The sequence below is a fragment of the Salvelinus fontinalis genome, chromosome 17 (assembly GCF_029448725.1).
Source record: "Salvelinus fontinalis isolate EN_2023a chromosome 17, ASM2944872v1, whole genome shotgun sequence".
Taxonomy (NCBI): Eukaryota; Metazoa; Chordata; class Actinopteri; order Salmoniformes; family Salmonidae; genus Salvelinus; species Salvelinus fontinalis.
The window spans coordinates 14,230,229-14,246,711 of record NC_074681.1 but is presented as its reverse complement, the minus strand read 5'-3'; the positions used below and the strand labels follow the sequence as shown (position 1 = coordinate 14,246,711).

At 40.4% G+C, this 16,483-nt stretch overlaps 1 protein-coding gene across 5 annotated transcripts in view; it reads left to right on the top strand.

Moving 5' to 3' along the window:
- Window positions 1-775: 775 nt before the first annotated feature.
- LOC129813748 (suppression of tumorigenicity 18 protein-like) overlaps window positions 776-16,483 on the top strand; it is a 64,234-nt gene continuing 48,526 nt past the window's right edge. For 3 of the 5 annotated variants that reach the window (XM_055866238.1, XM_055866234.1, XM_055866233.1), the window contains exons 1-2: window positions 1,499-1,734; window positions 2,747-2,903. In XM_055866238.1, the coding sequence (XP_055722213.1) occupies window positions 1,696-1,734; window positions 2,747-2,903 (196 nt within the window). In that variant the 5' untranslated portion in view covers window positions 1,499-1,695. Of the gene's footprint in view, window positions 865-1,233; window positions 1,320-1,498; window positions 1,735-2,746; window positions 2,904-3,040; window positions 3,295-16,483 lie in introns of those variants that run through there. The other 2 variants (XM_055866237.1, XM_055866239.1) reach the window with 2 other exon arrangements.

Genomic DNA, 16,483 nt, shown 5'->3' with positions numbered 1-16,483 from the left:
TAGAAGTTCTAGGCTTTTCAGTTAAGTTTTAACACTGACTATCAACTAACACGTGTCTTTCCAGTGGCTGAAGACCTCTTCATCCACATACAGTTATGCCTCTTTAATTCCTTAACCTCATACTTTAACAGTATGAGCTATACACATTGTGGGGTATTTTAGGAGGTGGCACTGGTCAGAGGAAGTTCCCTCCAAACAGTCACAGTAGGCGGAGACCATCAGAAATCGACTAGGCATTTGTAAAAAAAAAAAAAAAAAAAAAAAATGTAACTAGGCAAGTCAGTTAAGAACAAATTCTTATTTACAATGATGGCCTACTGGGGAACAGTGGGTTACGTGCCTTGTACAGGGGCCGGGACAGAATAAAATTTTTGTTTTACCTTGTCAGCTCAGGGATTCGATCCAGCAAACTGCTGGCCCAATGCTCTAACCACTAGGCTACCTGCCGTCCCAAAGTATAACTGGTTTCCAACCTTTCCCAACCGTTCCAGGGACCACCAAATCTCCGCCAAAAGAACCACTATTTGCGGAGTCCTGGATATATTTTTTTACATAACATATCGTGGACGTCAATATTAGCAGTGAACGTATCTTATTAAAGACCTATTATTATTGTTATTATTCTAAACAATTTGCATTGTGAAAACTATTTAAATTGCTTATATTACGATTAATACTCGCAACTGTTATTATTTTTGGAAGAAAAATATATATATATTTTATTTAATTTTTTTTTTTTATCAACACTTTTTTTGCGGACCCGCTGCAGTACCCACACGGACCACAGGTTGGTAACCGCTGAACTAGAGATACACCATCTTTTAATACAGCATACCTTTGCAACACAGGGGAGTGATATCAAAGGTAATGTATTGATCAGAAGTTAAAGATTTCATGAACAACTTACAATAAACATGTTGGTTGGTGTGCTAGCTTAGAAAATATGCTATGAAAAGGGCACTTCACACCAGTTTGCAAGCTAGCTAGTAGCTATATAACGTTAAGCAAATACGTTAAAAATGACTAACGTGTGTGGTTGAAGTCCACAATTTGTGAAGCTTAACTATAAGAAGTGAAAATATGACTTGTTAATTTGTAGTCTTCAATGTTTTTTTGTGACATGAGCTACAACTTTACAAAGCTAACTATACTACTTCTGAACACCATCAGAGGTAGCTACTGAAATCAATGTGTTGATACAATTTATCCATCCTGTTTCTTTATTTGTTACAGCTATTTTCCAAGAGACCACCACAACTCATAGAGAGACTACAGGACGAACATGGCTGTGTCCCCAAAAAGAAGAATGAGGAGCAGAGGTAAAGTGTTAAAGCCAGCTGCTAAACTGAAAAGCTCACTGTCTGTTCAAATTGGGAGGGAGGGAAGATTTTTTGCAACAGAAGTTGCACTGTTGGCCTGTTGAGTGTGGTGTCAGCTGGTCCCAGACCCAGTGGCCCTCACCGGGCTATGCTCTGCTGAAGGGAGGGAGAGTGGCTAATGGCTGGCCACAGCTCAGGACATGGCCTCGTTTGTTCATGGTCCCCCATCTCTGAAAAGAGTTATGCTGTCTGCTTTGAATGGACAGCGTTTTTCTTTGTGTGCTCGATCAAAACAGAGGGGCAAAGTTAGTCAGCAAGTTGCATAGCTATCTGCATTCTAATTCTTCCAGCCTCTCTTGTATCAAGTTTGGAAACAATGTTTGACACTATGTTTGACTGGACTGGGATGCTGGAGGTAGGAGAGATTTGTTTACCTCCCCAAATACTAGATAGAACTAGATTTTAATTTAGTAGTCAGCCACTTCTCAAATATATCTACTACAGTAGTGTACAGTAGCCTACAATCATCATATAGCCCTCAGAATATAATGCATACAAATGATGGTACAGTGAGTATAAGCTATGTAGTTAAAATATTTATATGCTTTTTTTTAAAAATCTGATCTATTTTCTAACAAGGTATTTGCCTATGAATCCCTGGCACTTTTGATATTACCTGAAGGCAAATTGTACAGATTTCTACAAGTTATTTCCAACAACAGCCAAGCCATTCCTCTGGAAACTAGGCTGCAGATCAAAGGATTGGTTTGATCTCTACTTAGCATATTTGTTTAACCTAGCCAGTGATTCAGAAAAGTGCACAAGCTTTTGCCGTGATATGCAGAGCACCCTTTATCTGTCTTTTTCTTGTGTTAGCTCTGGATTTAAGTACTTTCTGTATTTAAGAGACAACTGGATTTGCCAGCTTTTGAAATTGAGTTGCCCACTGCTAGCTGTCTTGGCAGCCATGGATAGATAACTAGGTATGTTCCACCGCTAATCCTGATCGGCCTTGTAATAGTATTTGTGGACTGTACAGCACTCAATTAGGGCATAATGTGCTATTTTTATTTCCTCTAAGTTGGATTAAATTTGAAATCATGTGCAGTTTTTACATATCTACTGTTTACTTTTTGAAGTATTGTTTTATAGCAGTTTTATTCAGGCAATGATGCTCTGCTGTGCACACACAGATGCAAAATGTCAAGCAAAGAAACAATGTTCAAGTGCTCAAAAAAAAATATGCCAGGGCAATCGGGCCATTTTCTGGAAAGCTTAAGAGAATGCATATGCACACAATTCCCTAATTCTCTCTTACTTTGGGCATGGGGAAAGATGAACACTGGTTTATTGAGAGGCAGAAAAGGGGGCACATAACTCACAAGAGGGATAAACCTGGGAAGTCATGCTGTAAATGTGTTTTACAGAAAACAATGAAAGGAGCAGACAAAGCGATTGTGGCAAAGTCCTTTGGAATATGGAAAAGCAGCTCTCAAAGGTCCAGGACCATGGAGAAGCCGGATGAGCCGTCCGAGGAGAGCAAGGAGAACCTTTCCAGCTGCACCTGTGAGTCCCTGCGAAAAGGTAAGGAACCAACAACCGATGGAGGAAAAGTGCCTCTACCTTATTTCAAATAGTCATAGGCCTATGTCTCTCAGCTTATTTTTCTTGTGGCCATTTTAATTATTACTAGCAACATTGTTTTTCATTTTACTCTCCAGCTAGCCTGCTCTTTCCAGCCAGTGAACAAACAAACAAACAAACCACATTGTTGGGCAGGAGAATTCCTTTTGAGGGAAAGTGTGTCTCCAATGATACCACGCTGCCAGGAAAAAGACAAAGCAAAAAATAGCTAACACAAAAACGGTCACAGGTGCATGGGACTGAGAGAAAACCCAGTGAATGGTCACCGCAGTCCCCAGGAGGTCTTTCAGTGTAAGCCAGTGCGGTGGGTGGACTTCTGACAAGGACATTGGTGAGCAGCCAGGTGGAGTGTGTAACTGTGAATGCTCCTGTTTATTCTTTTCACATGCTAATGTTCCTCCAATCTGACTTCTCTATGTGGCAAAAACTTTACTTTTAGTTTACGTTTATCCCCACTAAATATTGTACTACACTTAACAAAATATAAACTCAACATGCAATCATTTCAAAGATTTGTCAAAGAGTTACAGTTCATATAAGGAAATCAGTCAATTGAAATGTATTCATTAGACTCTAATGTATGTATTTCATATGACTGGAAATAGAATATGCATCTGTTGGTCACAGATACCTTAAATAGAAGTGGCGCTGTGGATCAGAAAACCAGTCAGTATCTGGTGTGACCTCCATTTGCCTCATGCAGCGCGACACATCTCCTTCGCGTAGAGTTGATCAGGTTGTTGATTGTGGCCTGTGGAATGTTATCTCACTCCTCTTCAATGGCTGTGTGACGTTTCTGGATATTGGCGGGAACTGGAACACGCTGTCGTACATGTCGATCCAGAGCATCCCAAACATGCTCAATCGGTGACATGTCTGGTGAATATGCAGGGCATGGAAGAACTTGGACATTTTTAGCATCCAGTAATTGTGTACAGATCCTTGTGACATGGGGCCGTGTATTATCATGCTGAAACATGAGGTGATGGCAGCAGATGAATGGCACGACAGTGGGCCTCTGGATCTCGTCACGGTATCTCTGTGCATTCAAATTACCATTGGTAAAATGCAATTGTGTTTGTTGTTCTTGGCTTATGCCTGCCCATACCATAACCCTACCATGGGGCTCTCTGTTCACAACGTTCACATCAGCAAACTGCTTGCCCACACAACGCCATACACGCTTGTCTGCCATCTGCCCGGTACAGTTGAAACTGGGATTCATCCATGCCAGTGGCCATCGAAGGTAGGCATTTGCCAGCTGAAGTCGGTTAAGACGCTGAACTACAGTCAGGTCAGTACCCTGGTGAGTACGACGAGCACCCTGAGACAGTTTCTGACAGTTTGTTCAGAAATTTTTCGGTCATGCAAACCCACAGTTTCATCAGCTGTCCGGGTGGCTCGTCTCAGACCAACCCACAGGTGAAGAAGCCGGATGTGGAGGTCTTGGGCTGGCGTGGTTACGCGTGCGTTTGCGGTTTTGATGGTGGTTGGACGTACCGCTAAATTCTCTAAAACAATGTTGGAAGCTGCTTATGGTAGAGAAATAAACATTCAGGTCTCTGGCAACAGCTCTGGTGGATATTCCTGCCGTCAGCATGCCAATTGCTTGCTCCCTCAAAACCTGAGACATCTGTGACATTGGGTTGTGTGACAAAACTGCACATTTTAGAGTAGCCTTTTATTCCCCCCAGCACAAGGTGCACCTGTGTAATGATCATGCTGTTTAATCAGCTTCTTGATATGCTACACCTATCAGGTGGATGGATTATGTTGGTAAAGGAGAAATGGTCACTAACAGGAATGTAAACAAACATTTGAAAGACATAACATTTTTGTGCATATGGAACATTTCTGGGATCTTTTAGTTCAGCTCATGAAACATGGGACCAACACTTTACATGTTGCATTTCTATTTTTGTTTATTATATAAATTGTGCCTTCCTGTATTATACTTACGCAAAAATGCATATTCTATTCTTCTGAGCCATTTACTTTATGTTCGTATTTTAATCTTTTATTATTTCTTACTGCAAGTAAGCTTTTCGTTGGATAGTGTATACAATGTGTATCCTGTACATACGACTAATAAAGAATGCATCTTGAAACTTGAAAAATGTAAAACATACAGAAGCATTTTGATAACTCGTTTACATTCAATGTAATAATTGATGATGTGCATTGAAATTGAATTAGTATGCAGTATGGTGCAGGATGGCAATCTAGTGTTACATGGAGATTAACAGGCCTTTTTATTGATACTGTAGGGTCTGACTTTCCATCCTTAATTGATGTAACTCTGTTTTGTCCACGCTTACAGTACCATGTATTTGGTTTATCAGCATACACTTTTGGCATCAAATCTTTGCAAATGGCAGATCAAATCAAATTGTATTCGTCACATGCGCAGGTGTAGACCTTACAGTGAAATGCTTACTTACGAGCCCCTAACCAACAGTGCAGTTTCAAAAAATATTGATAAAAGTAACAAGTAATTAAAGAGCAGCAGTAAAAAATAAAATAACAATATATATAGGGGGGTGCCGATACAGAGTCAATGTACGGGGGCACCGGTTAGTTGAGGAAGTATGTACGTGTAGGTAGAGTTAATTAAAGTGACTATGCATAGATGATAACAACAGAGATGCGAGTAGAAGTTGTTTAGAAGCCTTTTAGACCTAGACCAGGCGCTCCGGTACTGCTTGCCATGCGGTAGCAGAGAGAACAGTCTATGACTAGGGTGGATGGAGTCTTTGACAATTTTTAGGGCCTTCCTCTGACACTGCCTGGTATAGAGGTCCTGGGTGGCAGGAAGCTTTGCCCCAGTGATGTACTGGGCCATACACACTACCTTCTGTAGTGCCTTGCGGTCGGTGGCCAAGCAGTTGCCATACCAGGCAGTGATGCAACCAGTCCGTATGCTCTTGATGTTGTAGCTGTAGAATCTTTTGAGGATCGGAGGACCCATGCCAAATCTTTTCAGTCTCCTGAGGGGGAATAGGTTTTGTCGTGTTCGCTTCACAACTGCCATGTTGTGCTTGGACCATGTTAGTTTGTTGGTGATGTGGACACCAAGGAACTTGAAGCTCTCAACCTGCTCCACTGCAGCCCTGTTGATGAGAATGGGGGCGTGCTCGGTCCTCTTTTTCCTGTAGTTCACAATCATCTCCTTTGTCTTGATCACGTTGAAGGAGATAGGCTCCACATTCTGTTCACACGCACCACTATGTGGACAGTATGAACAGAGAAGTATGTGGATTATACGAATAAGATCATTCAGCCCATCTAGGTCGATGGACCCACAATTCTGTCCACTTTACCAATACTCCATCTTGTTAATCTCACATAATTCCAACCTTACAGTAAATAGCTAACTTTAAAAGATATCATAAGCTTTCATCGTAGTAAAATCATTTATCTATCTGTGGATATGTCTCTTTCAAATTCAGTTTCTGGAAAGGGATATATGGCTCCTCTATACTAGAAACATTTCCATACCTTCTAGTGTGTACTCTCTTAATAGCATCAAAGGCAGCATTAACATCTGCACCTCTAGCATATTTTCTGTATAACCAACCACTACAAATGACATGCTGTGTTCCTAACCCAGCTCCAACCCTGAATTACTGTGTGCTCAGTGTAATTATAAAGGAGGATTGTTGTCAGGCTATAATGCAGAATGCCAGGTACACACTGGCGGTGTCTCCCATTCCCACAAACTCACAGAGCCGTAACTATGTAGCCTACAATATGTACCCTAATCTCTAAGGTCAGCAGTAATTAGTTTAGATTTCTCTCTTTCTTGTTGAAACCTGAAATCAGCCATTTGTCTGCTGATAAAAATAAAACATGAGGGAAATGGAGAAAGTGCAATACTTTGGTGCTCCATTCTTCCTAAGCCTGTTTAGGTCAGGGAGATCATTCAAGATTAAGTTCGAAATTGGACGTCTATCCATGTCCTTATGATGTCTGGAAATGCCTTCAAAACTGTCAGTAGGGGAAACGGTGAGCGCTATTACGGTCAAGTAGGCTTGGGTGGTGTAGATGGCTGGAGGATGGGTGTAATCCCATGACTCTGGGGCAGAATGCTGTGTGTTCAATCCCAGTGGTGGACACAGATATTTTTTTTTTAACCCTATCCCTAACTCTTACTTTAACCATTTGGAATGAATGCCTTAACTTAACCCTTAAAGGCCCATCTCAGAGGAAGTTGCTGCACCTATTTTGAGTAATTCCTTTCCTAGAGCGTAAATTCTCGTTTACATTCCACCTCGAAGACTGACGCAGGCTGCTAATTCAGGAATTGGGGGTGGGAACATTGTCGTAGCAGAGAAATTACAACAAATATGGCGCTGACTGACAGCTGTCAGTGTAACTAGCTAGCATGTTAACCTTAGCCAGCTAATGAAAATTATGTGAGCACCATTTCAGTTAAGAAGGTTGAAAATAATTGTATCAGAAAAGATTACCAGCCTACCTGTCAGGAGATGAGTCCGAGCCAAACCATGCCTCTACGGGCTCCCGAGTGGCGCAGCGGTCTAAGGCACTGCATCTCAGTGCTTGAGGCTTCACTACAGACCCTGGTTCGATTCCAGGTTGTATCACATCCGGCCGTGATTGTCCTATGGGACATAGGGTGGCGCACAATTGACCCAGCGTCGTCTGTGTTAGGGTTTGGCCAGGGTAGGCCGTCATTGTAAATAATCATTTGTTCCTGACTTGCCTAGTTAAATAAAATCTAAAAATATATATACTAGCTGTTGATATGTTGAGGGTTGACATTTGTCCGACTTTTTCCATTTTAATAATACGAGTGAAACCGTGTCGGATTCCAGATGTCATGAATATTTGGACATGCACACGGACATGATCAAATAGCTATATTGTTTGTTCTCTCTGTTTATCATTTTCTCTTTAGGATCAATAGAATGGTTGAAAATGAGAACCCTGCATACCCAGGGCACCGGGCCATGCAAAACAAATTTGCCTAAAACGTTAGTGGTCAAAACCATTCATCTTGGGGGAGTGGGGTTCTAAAATGCAATCATATCACGCAATGTTACCGTTTGTAACCCACCATGTCCATGGCGCTTTCATTGCAACAGTCCTGATCTTCTCAAATATATGTTTGCTGGGTTGTGTCCAGTCCGGGCGATGCTTTCACATCTCTGGGAGGAAGGACATCAACATTGCACAGCAGCTGAAATCTGGTTCCATCTGAGTGAAAGCTCCTTTGTCACAACAACACCAGTTTCCAGACAATTGAAGCTGTAAAGGAGGAAAGCAGACAAAAATAGACAAGACATTAAAACATTGCATACCAGAAATAACATTCATTGACCCCCAAGTAATAAGCTCAAAGTACAAAGACAAAATACCTAAAGTGTTGCTTGTTCACCCTCGATCATCTCCTTGTATTGGTGACGGAGAGCAGGTTTATACTGAAAGACAAATTCCAGAAAAATAGGTTAAAACATTAATGAATTAAACTCCTATAGCTTGTTATTGCCTGTTGACTGCTACAGCTGTACTAAAATGCCCACTACCCGCTCAACCTGCTTCCAGCCAAACAATGACAATGCAGACACTACAAGATAACTAGCTAGATTTAGCAAACATTTGTAAATATAAAATGTTCATCTATTTTTTTTTTTTAATGCAGACTAGCTATACAATTTGTAAATCTTAAAAAATTATCTAAAGGATTCTGATTATTTGCTGGTAAAAAAAAGGGGAGCTGCAAGAACAGTAGTTTGCACCCTCTATTTTAATGGAAAGGTGGCCGTGTGTAGGGTCGTCACTAGTTAACACAGACAAAGTCACAAACCCCATCTACTTCTACTTTTTCTCTTAAAATTGCATTTTAATTCTCTGACATTTACCCTAACTTTAACCACACTGCTAACCTTAGCCTAACATTAAATTAAGAACTAAAAGCTCATTTTAGTTTTCATAAATTTGTACGATATAGCCAATTTTGACTGACTGTTTTGTCTAATGGAAACCCAAGTATAGGCTACTGAGAAAAGCTATTTGGCTCTCAGACGACTCATAATTAGGAAGAACTTTGCAGCAGGGGTTTCTGATTTAATTAACAATTGCCATGCTGGTGGTTGGTAACATTTTAAATAAATCCAGCACTGAAATTAAACGTAGGCTGAAAAGAAAGTGCACATCTCATAGGAAAATACACGTAACATGCTGACAACACCACTCGCGCATGTTGATTTGTCAACCCACACCAGATGCGATCAGGACATGCAGGTTTCTAGTAATCTCTCCTCCTTCAGGCCTCTTCTTGGCGGTTTGCAACCAACTTTTTAAGGTGCTTTACCACCACCAACTGGACTGGAGTGTAGACCTCAGTTCATCTTTCAATCACCCACGTGGGTATATGCTCCTAAAAACCAATGAGGAGATGGGAGAGGCGGGACTTGCAGCACGTCAAGCGTCAAAAATAAACTCAGCAAAAAAAGTTACGTCCTCTCACTGTCAACTGCGTTTCTTTTCAGCAAACTTAACATGTAAATATTTGTATGAACGTAACAAGATTCAACAAATGAGACAAACTTTACAAGTTCCACAGACATGTGACTAACAGAAATGGAATAATGTGTCCCTGAACAAGGGGGGGTCAAAATCCAAAGTAACAGTCGGTATCTGGCCACCAGCTGCTTAAAGTACTGCAGTGCATCTCCTCATGGACTGCACCAGATTTGCCCGTTCTTGCTGTGAGATGTTACACCGCTCTTCCACCAAGGTGCCTGCAAGTTCCCGGACATTTCTGGGGGGAATGGTCCTAGCACTCACCCTCTGATCCAACAGGTCCTAGACGTGCTCAATGGGATTGAGATCCGGGCTCTTGGCTGGCCATGGCAGAACACTGACATTCCTGTCTTGCAGGAAATCACGCACAGAACGAGCAGTATGGCTGGTGGCATTGTCATGCTGGAGGGTCATGACAGGATGAGCCTGCAGGAAGGGTACCACTTGAGGAGGATGTCTTCCCTGTCACACACAACGTTGAGATTGCCTGCAATGACAACAAGCTCAGCCCAATGATGCTGTGACACACCGCCCCAGACCATGACGGACCCTCCACCTCCAAATCGATCCCGCTCCAGAGTACAGGCCTCGGTGTAACTCTCATTCCTTCGACGAGAAACGCGAATCCGACCATCACCCCTGGTGAGACAAAACCGCGATTTGTCAGTGAGGAGCACTTTTTGCCAGTCCTGTCTGGTCCAGCGACGGTGGGTTTGTGCCCATAAGCGATGTTGTTACCGGTGATGTCTGGTGAGGATCTGCCTTACAACAGGCCTACAAGCCCTCAGTCCAGCCTTTCTCAGCCTATTGCGGACAGTCTGAGCACTGATGGAGGGATTGTGCATTCCTGGTGTAACTCGGGCAGTTGTTGCTGCCATCCTGTACCTGTCCCGCAGGTGTGATGTTCGGATGTACCAATTCTGTGCAGGTGTTGTTACACGTGCTCTGCCACTGCGAGGACGATCAGCTGTCCGTCCTGTCTCCCTGTAGCGCTGTCCTCATGCCTCCTTGCAGCATGCCTAAGGCACGTTCACGCAGATGAGCAGGGACCCTGGGCATCTTTCTTTTGGTGTTTTTCAGAGTCAGTAGAAAGGCCTCTTTAGTGTCCTAAGTTTTCATAACTGTGACCTTAATTTCCTACCGTCTGTAAGCTGTTAGTGTCATAACGTCTGTTCCACAGGTGCATGTTCATTAATTGTTTATGGGTTCATTGAACAAGCATGGGAAACAGTGTTTAAACCCTTTGCATTGACAATCTGTGAAGTTATTTGGACTTTTACGAATAATCTTTGAAAGACAGGGTCCTGAAAAAGGGACGTTTCTTTTTTTGCTGAGTTTAGAACCAAGTTCTATTTTATTGCCTAGCTACGCAGACGTGTGGGTGCAATGATTGAATAACATGTATGTGTACATTTATTTTGCAAAGCTTGCGCGGGCGTTGTGGTCAGCATGTAAGAGTCACGAAAACATTCAAAGTCACACATTCGAATTTGGCACTTCAAGCCCAAATACAGTGAGCTCCAAAAGTATTGGGACAGTGACACATTTTTTGCTGTTTTGGCTCCAGCACTTTGGATATCAAATGGTACTATGGGTAAGCTCTGGCCATTGTCTTTCAGCACAAAAAAAGTGCATTTCTATTCGTGTGGGCGTTTTTAAATTAAAAACTTTTGGAGAAATTTAACAATACTGAGCAGCAGCTTCAAAATTTGAGTAGGGTGTCCAAAACACTTCCAAATGTTATGTTTGCAGCAACTTTGAAATTTGATGTTTGGAGAAACGTGGATGAACATCTAATTCTGCCGTGAGACTGTGAGAGCTTGTTGGCTTAGGTGACTGAGCCATGGTTGCTGTGTGAAATTGTATCCCGATACTGGCACTGCGTCCTTGTGAGGGAGTCTTGTAAAATGGGTTTACTTAGCGCCCTTGCTGGCATTTTCCGAAGATAGCAAATGCACAAACACTGCCCCCTGATCGTATTAACTGTAAAACAAAGTGATGTAACTCTTTGTCTTGCTTGTGTGGCATAGGTTTCCTCTGTATGAGTTTAGTGGTCAGCTCAAAATGTATGTTGCCAGGGATGTTACAGAACCAACATGCAGTTCAGCCAAGACAAGTATCACTATATAATATATATGACTGATTGTCTCTTCTGTGGTTTATCATTGGACATGAATTGACTGTAAACGTCTGTCTCCAATGCACCATGTTAAACTAGAGACCTGCTGAGTGAGATACCCTTGCCCTTGGGCAACCATCCATGGAAGCAATCTCTTATAGTAACACATACAGTACTTTACATTAAAGGAACTAGTATGAGACAAGTTATTAATACTGTTGCCCTCTTTTGCAAGCACATGTCTTGCTGATATGGTGTTCTCCTTTAGCCCTTCCTATGGACACATTGTATTTTTTTATCATGCATAAAAATAATAAACTGTATAGTATACTGTACAATGCATACAGTACATGGCCCACATGTGTACTGTACACCTAGTATTTTGCAGAGACTAGAATACCAAGGTGTGTCGACCTTTCTTTAATCACTCAATTTACAGTACAAATCAGTTGAAATATCTCCACGCATCCCACTTATTTACATTTTAATTACTACTATTACTTATTTTTGGGATGTGGCTATAGCAAGGCCTTGCACTAGAACGAAGCAAAAATACTTTTTCACTGGAGGTTTAGGTGCTTGTTTCTTTTAAATACCATCATCTTTGCTGAAATCCCCTCTCAAAAGAACCTTTCACTTGCTGGAATAAATTAAAATTTAAATCCCTCTTTGCATTTCTTCAGCCTCTTTTAAAATAGCTGCCTCCTCTTAGAAAGCTGTTTATGTAGTGATCTGTTCATAATCCAGTTTGTTTCTCAACAGCGAAAAACACAGAAATCGTATTATCACTATCTTGGAGAGATGATGCGAGAAATCAGGAACTATAAATGTCTGGATCTGTAGAAGTTTTTTAAGTGCAAAAGACCATTGATGTAGAACAGTAACATTTGACTTGCAAATATCGATAGTACATTGTATTGAGAGATCTCAGAATGTATCAAATACCTTTTGTGATGTTATTCAGAAAACTAGACAATGGCTGTACAGAAGTCTCAAATATCTGCTAGGTAGATAACTTATCAAAAATGTCCTACCATGTGATATACAGCTTTTGTACTGAGCATATGAAGATTTAACTATTGGCACATTGGGTGAACCTTACATGTCATTGACAATCTTCCAGACTTCTACAAACAAAAACCCTTCTCAATCTCACAAGTCCTTCTAATATTTTGTAGAAAACAAGATTTAAACAAGAATGAAATTAATAAAAACATAAAACAGCAACACATTTATATGGAAGTACCTTGTGATATCTATCCAGTTGAAAAGATGTCAAATAACTGGGAAAAGCCTGTTGGGAGATTTAATTTGCTCCAGCTAGATTGGGTTCATTGTTTGGAAACAAATTATAATTCTGTCTCCAGAAAGTTAACAAATATCTAAACAAAAGGAAATCAATGGCCAAGTCCATTAATCACTCAAACCAAGCTACTTGTGCTGAAGAAACTTACTTCATAATCAATTTCTTTGTTTTGCTCAAAAGGGCATTTGCATTCTGATTCATGTCAGCAAGCTTATTGTATTGGGCGCAATCAAAATATTGTAAACCACATTAATGAAAGTATTTTTGTATTTTCAAGTGTCTCTGAATAGTCATCATGAAAAACTGTGGTTGTCTTACAAACTGCTGTAAAAAGCTGTTTTTAACATAGACCACTGCGCTACTGATAAGGGTCATGTGTTGATTTGTCAACAACAAAAGGTATCGAGGTGGAACATTGTGCCAGACTCTTGTGTCTAGTGATTTAAGACTTATGAGTCTGGCATTGATAATACTGACCTTTAAGCACAAGTACAAGCAATCCAACTCTGCAGAGTTTCTGCTAAAGATCGTTTGTTATATAACCGAGACAAATCTGTGAGCTACAGAATGTGTTGCTGAATGCTACTTATTATTCATTATTATTATTATCAAGACAATCTACTGCTCATCAGCATGATCATTACAGAAGCCACAGACTCACCTGTTGCCATTGTTTGTGGTCATCATTTTGCCTGGCCATCCCAGGGGAGCCACTTTGTGGATGGGTCGGGGGTTATGTCGGTCTGTTGCCTCGAGTCAATATCTGAGACTGCTAGAGTAGACCCAGTTGAAAACCAGTCCCCAAGACCCAATACTTAGACCCAGAACTAGACCTAGTGTTTCAAAACTGTGACAAGATCAAGACCAGTTTAAATGTTGAAAACGAGATCCAGGCCAAGACAATTGTAAGAAGTCAGGCATCTTATTCCTAAACATAAGCCATTGCATTGCCTAACAGCTCACACATAAGGGAAGCAAGGCACCCTGGCACTTGTGCGTTAAATCATTCCTTCTTGGCCACATAACTCTGGCAAGAGGAGGTATTGAGCGATATGTCTTGACCACAAGTTGAGTGACGACGAAGACCATGTTGTCCAAACATTAGCCCAGACCCAGACCAGAAGTATTGGATCCAAAGACACCGATCCATACACCTTTGGCACTGAAACCCTGGTCCATGCGGTCTTAAGTGGTGTTGACCTAGACCATGAGATCAAGTCTCCATCTTTGCTACATTTCACTAAAAGATGAACAACTAGTCCATTTTAATCACCTAGCATACTACGATATTCAGAACTGTTGAGCATACAACTTTTCCCAGAGATTGTGTTTGCCATGGTAAAGCACGAAAGAACAGTCAAACTTTTGTCTGCAATCTGACTTCTTCACTACTACAGCAGCAGATCACCCAACGGTGTTATGTGTGGTATCTTTTCAAAGAAACTTTCCCAGCCTGTTGACATCAACATAAGGATAGTTACATATCCTGGAGCTATATCATCAACATAAGGATAGTTACATATCCTGGAGCTATATCATCAACATAAGGATAGTTACATATCCTGGAGCTATATCATCAACATAAGGATAGTTACATATCCTGGAGCTATATCATCAACATGCACTTACAGTGCCTTCAGAAGTATTCATACCCCTTGATTTATTCCACGTTTTGTTGTTACAGCCTGAATTCAAAATTGATTAAATTGATTTCCTTTCTCCCCCATCGACACACAATAACCCATAATGACAAAGTGAAAACATGTTTTAGAAAATGTAGCAAATTTATTGAAAATTAAATGCAGAAATATATCATTTACATAAGTATTCACACCTTTGATCCGATACATGTTAGCATCTCCTTTGGCAGCGATTACTGCTGTGAGTCTTTCTGGAGTAAGTCTTCTAGGAGCTTTGCACACCTGGATTGTACAAAATGTGCACATTATTCTTTAAGCTCTGTCAAGTTGGTTGTTGATCATTGCTAGATAGCCATTTTCAAGTATTGCCATAGATTTTCAAGACGATTTAAGTCCAAATTGTAACTAAGCCATCTTTGAAAGCGGACAGAACCAAGTTTTCCTCTAGGATTTTGCCTGTGCTTAGCTCTATTACGTTTCTTTTTAGCCTAAAAAACTCCCTGGTCTTTGCCGATGACAAACATTTCCATAACATGATGCAGCCACCACCATGCTTGAAATATGAAGAGTGGTACTCAGTGATGTGTTGTTGGATTTGCCACAAACATAATGCTTTGTGTTCAGGACATAAACTTCCTTTCTTTGCCACATTTCTTTTGCAGTTTTACTTTAGTGCCTTATTGTAAACAGGATGTATGTTTTGGAATATGTTTTATTCTGTACAGGCTTCCTTCTTTTAACTCTGTCATTTAGGTTAGTATAGTGGAATAACTGCAATGTTGTTGATCCATTCTCAGTTGTCTCCTATCAAAGCCATTACACTCTGTAACTGTTTTAAAGTCACCATTGGCCCCATGGTGAAATCCCTGAGGGGTTTCCTTTTTCTCTGGCAACTGATTTAGGAAGGACGCCTGTATCTTTGTAGTGACTGGGTGTATTGATACACCATCCAAAGTGTAATTAATAACTTTACCATGCTCAAAAGAATATTCAATGTCTGCTTTATTTTTTAAAAGTTTTCATCTACCAATAGGTGCCTTTGTGAGGCTTTGGAAAACCTCCCTGGTCTTTGTGGTTGAATCTGTTTTTTTTATATATATATTTTATTTAACCTTTATTAGGCAAGTTTAACTAGGCAAGTTTGAAATTCACTGCTTAACTGAGATGAGGTAGTCATTTATTAGTCCATGCAACTTATTATATGACTTGTTCAGATTATTTTCACTCCTGAACTTGTTTAGGCTTGCCATAACAAAGTGGTTGAATACTTATTGGCTGAATACATTTCAGCTTTCATTTTTATTAAGTTGTACAAATTTCAAAAAATACAATTCCACTTTGACATTATGGGGTATTGTATGTAGGCCAGTGACACAAAATCTAAATTGAACCCATTTTAAATTCAGCCTGTAACACAAAATATGGAAAAAGTCAAGGGGTGTAAATACTTTCTGAAGGCACTGTATGCTTTGTTGCTCTTTATTTGCATATGCAAATTGCTAAAACATTTTTAAATTCCAATAATTTTATGTGACTATTTCTGTGATGAACAAGGCATCAAGTGGTTGCACAATGGCAGACAGATGAGTAAATGGGGTTTTGCACTATAAACCAGGAGGTGGCGATTGGCTATTCGTATTATTTGAGCACAATTCTGAAGCATTTTATCTTAAATTAACCTCACTTTATTTTAGTACATAATGATTTCAACATTTTAGATTAATGACTGAATGAATATTCATACCTACTCTGTTGTATTGCATGGAAACCTAGAACTAGAACCAGCTTTGGGTTGCCGGTTGCCTAGATTTGAATTTAGATTTTTTTAAAGCATCGTTGGTTGACTTCATAAAGATAATTTATTGTTCTTACAGTACATTAGAAGAATTCCGGAAAACATTATATTTGT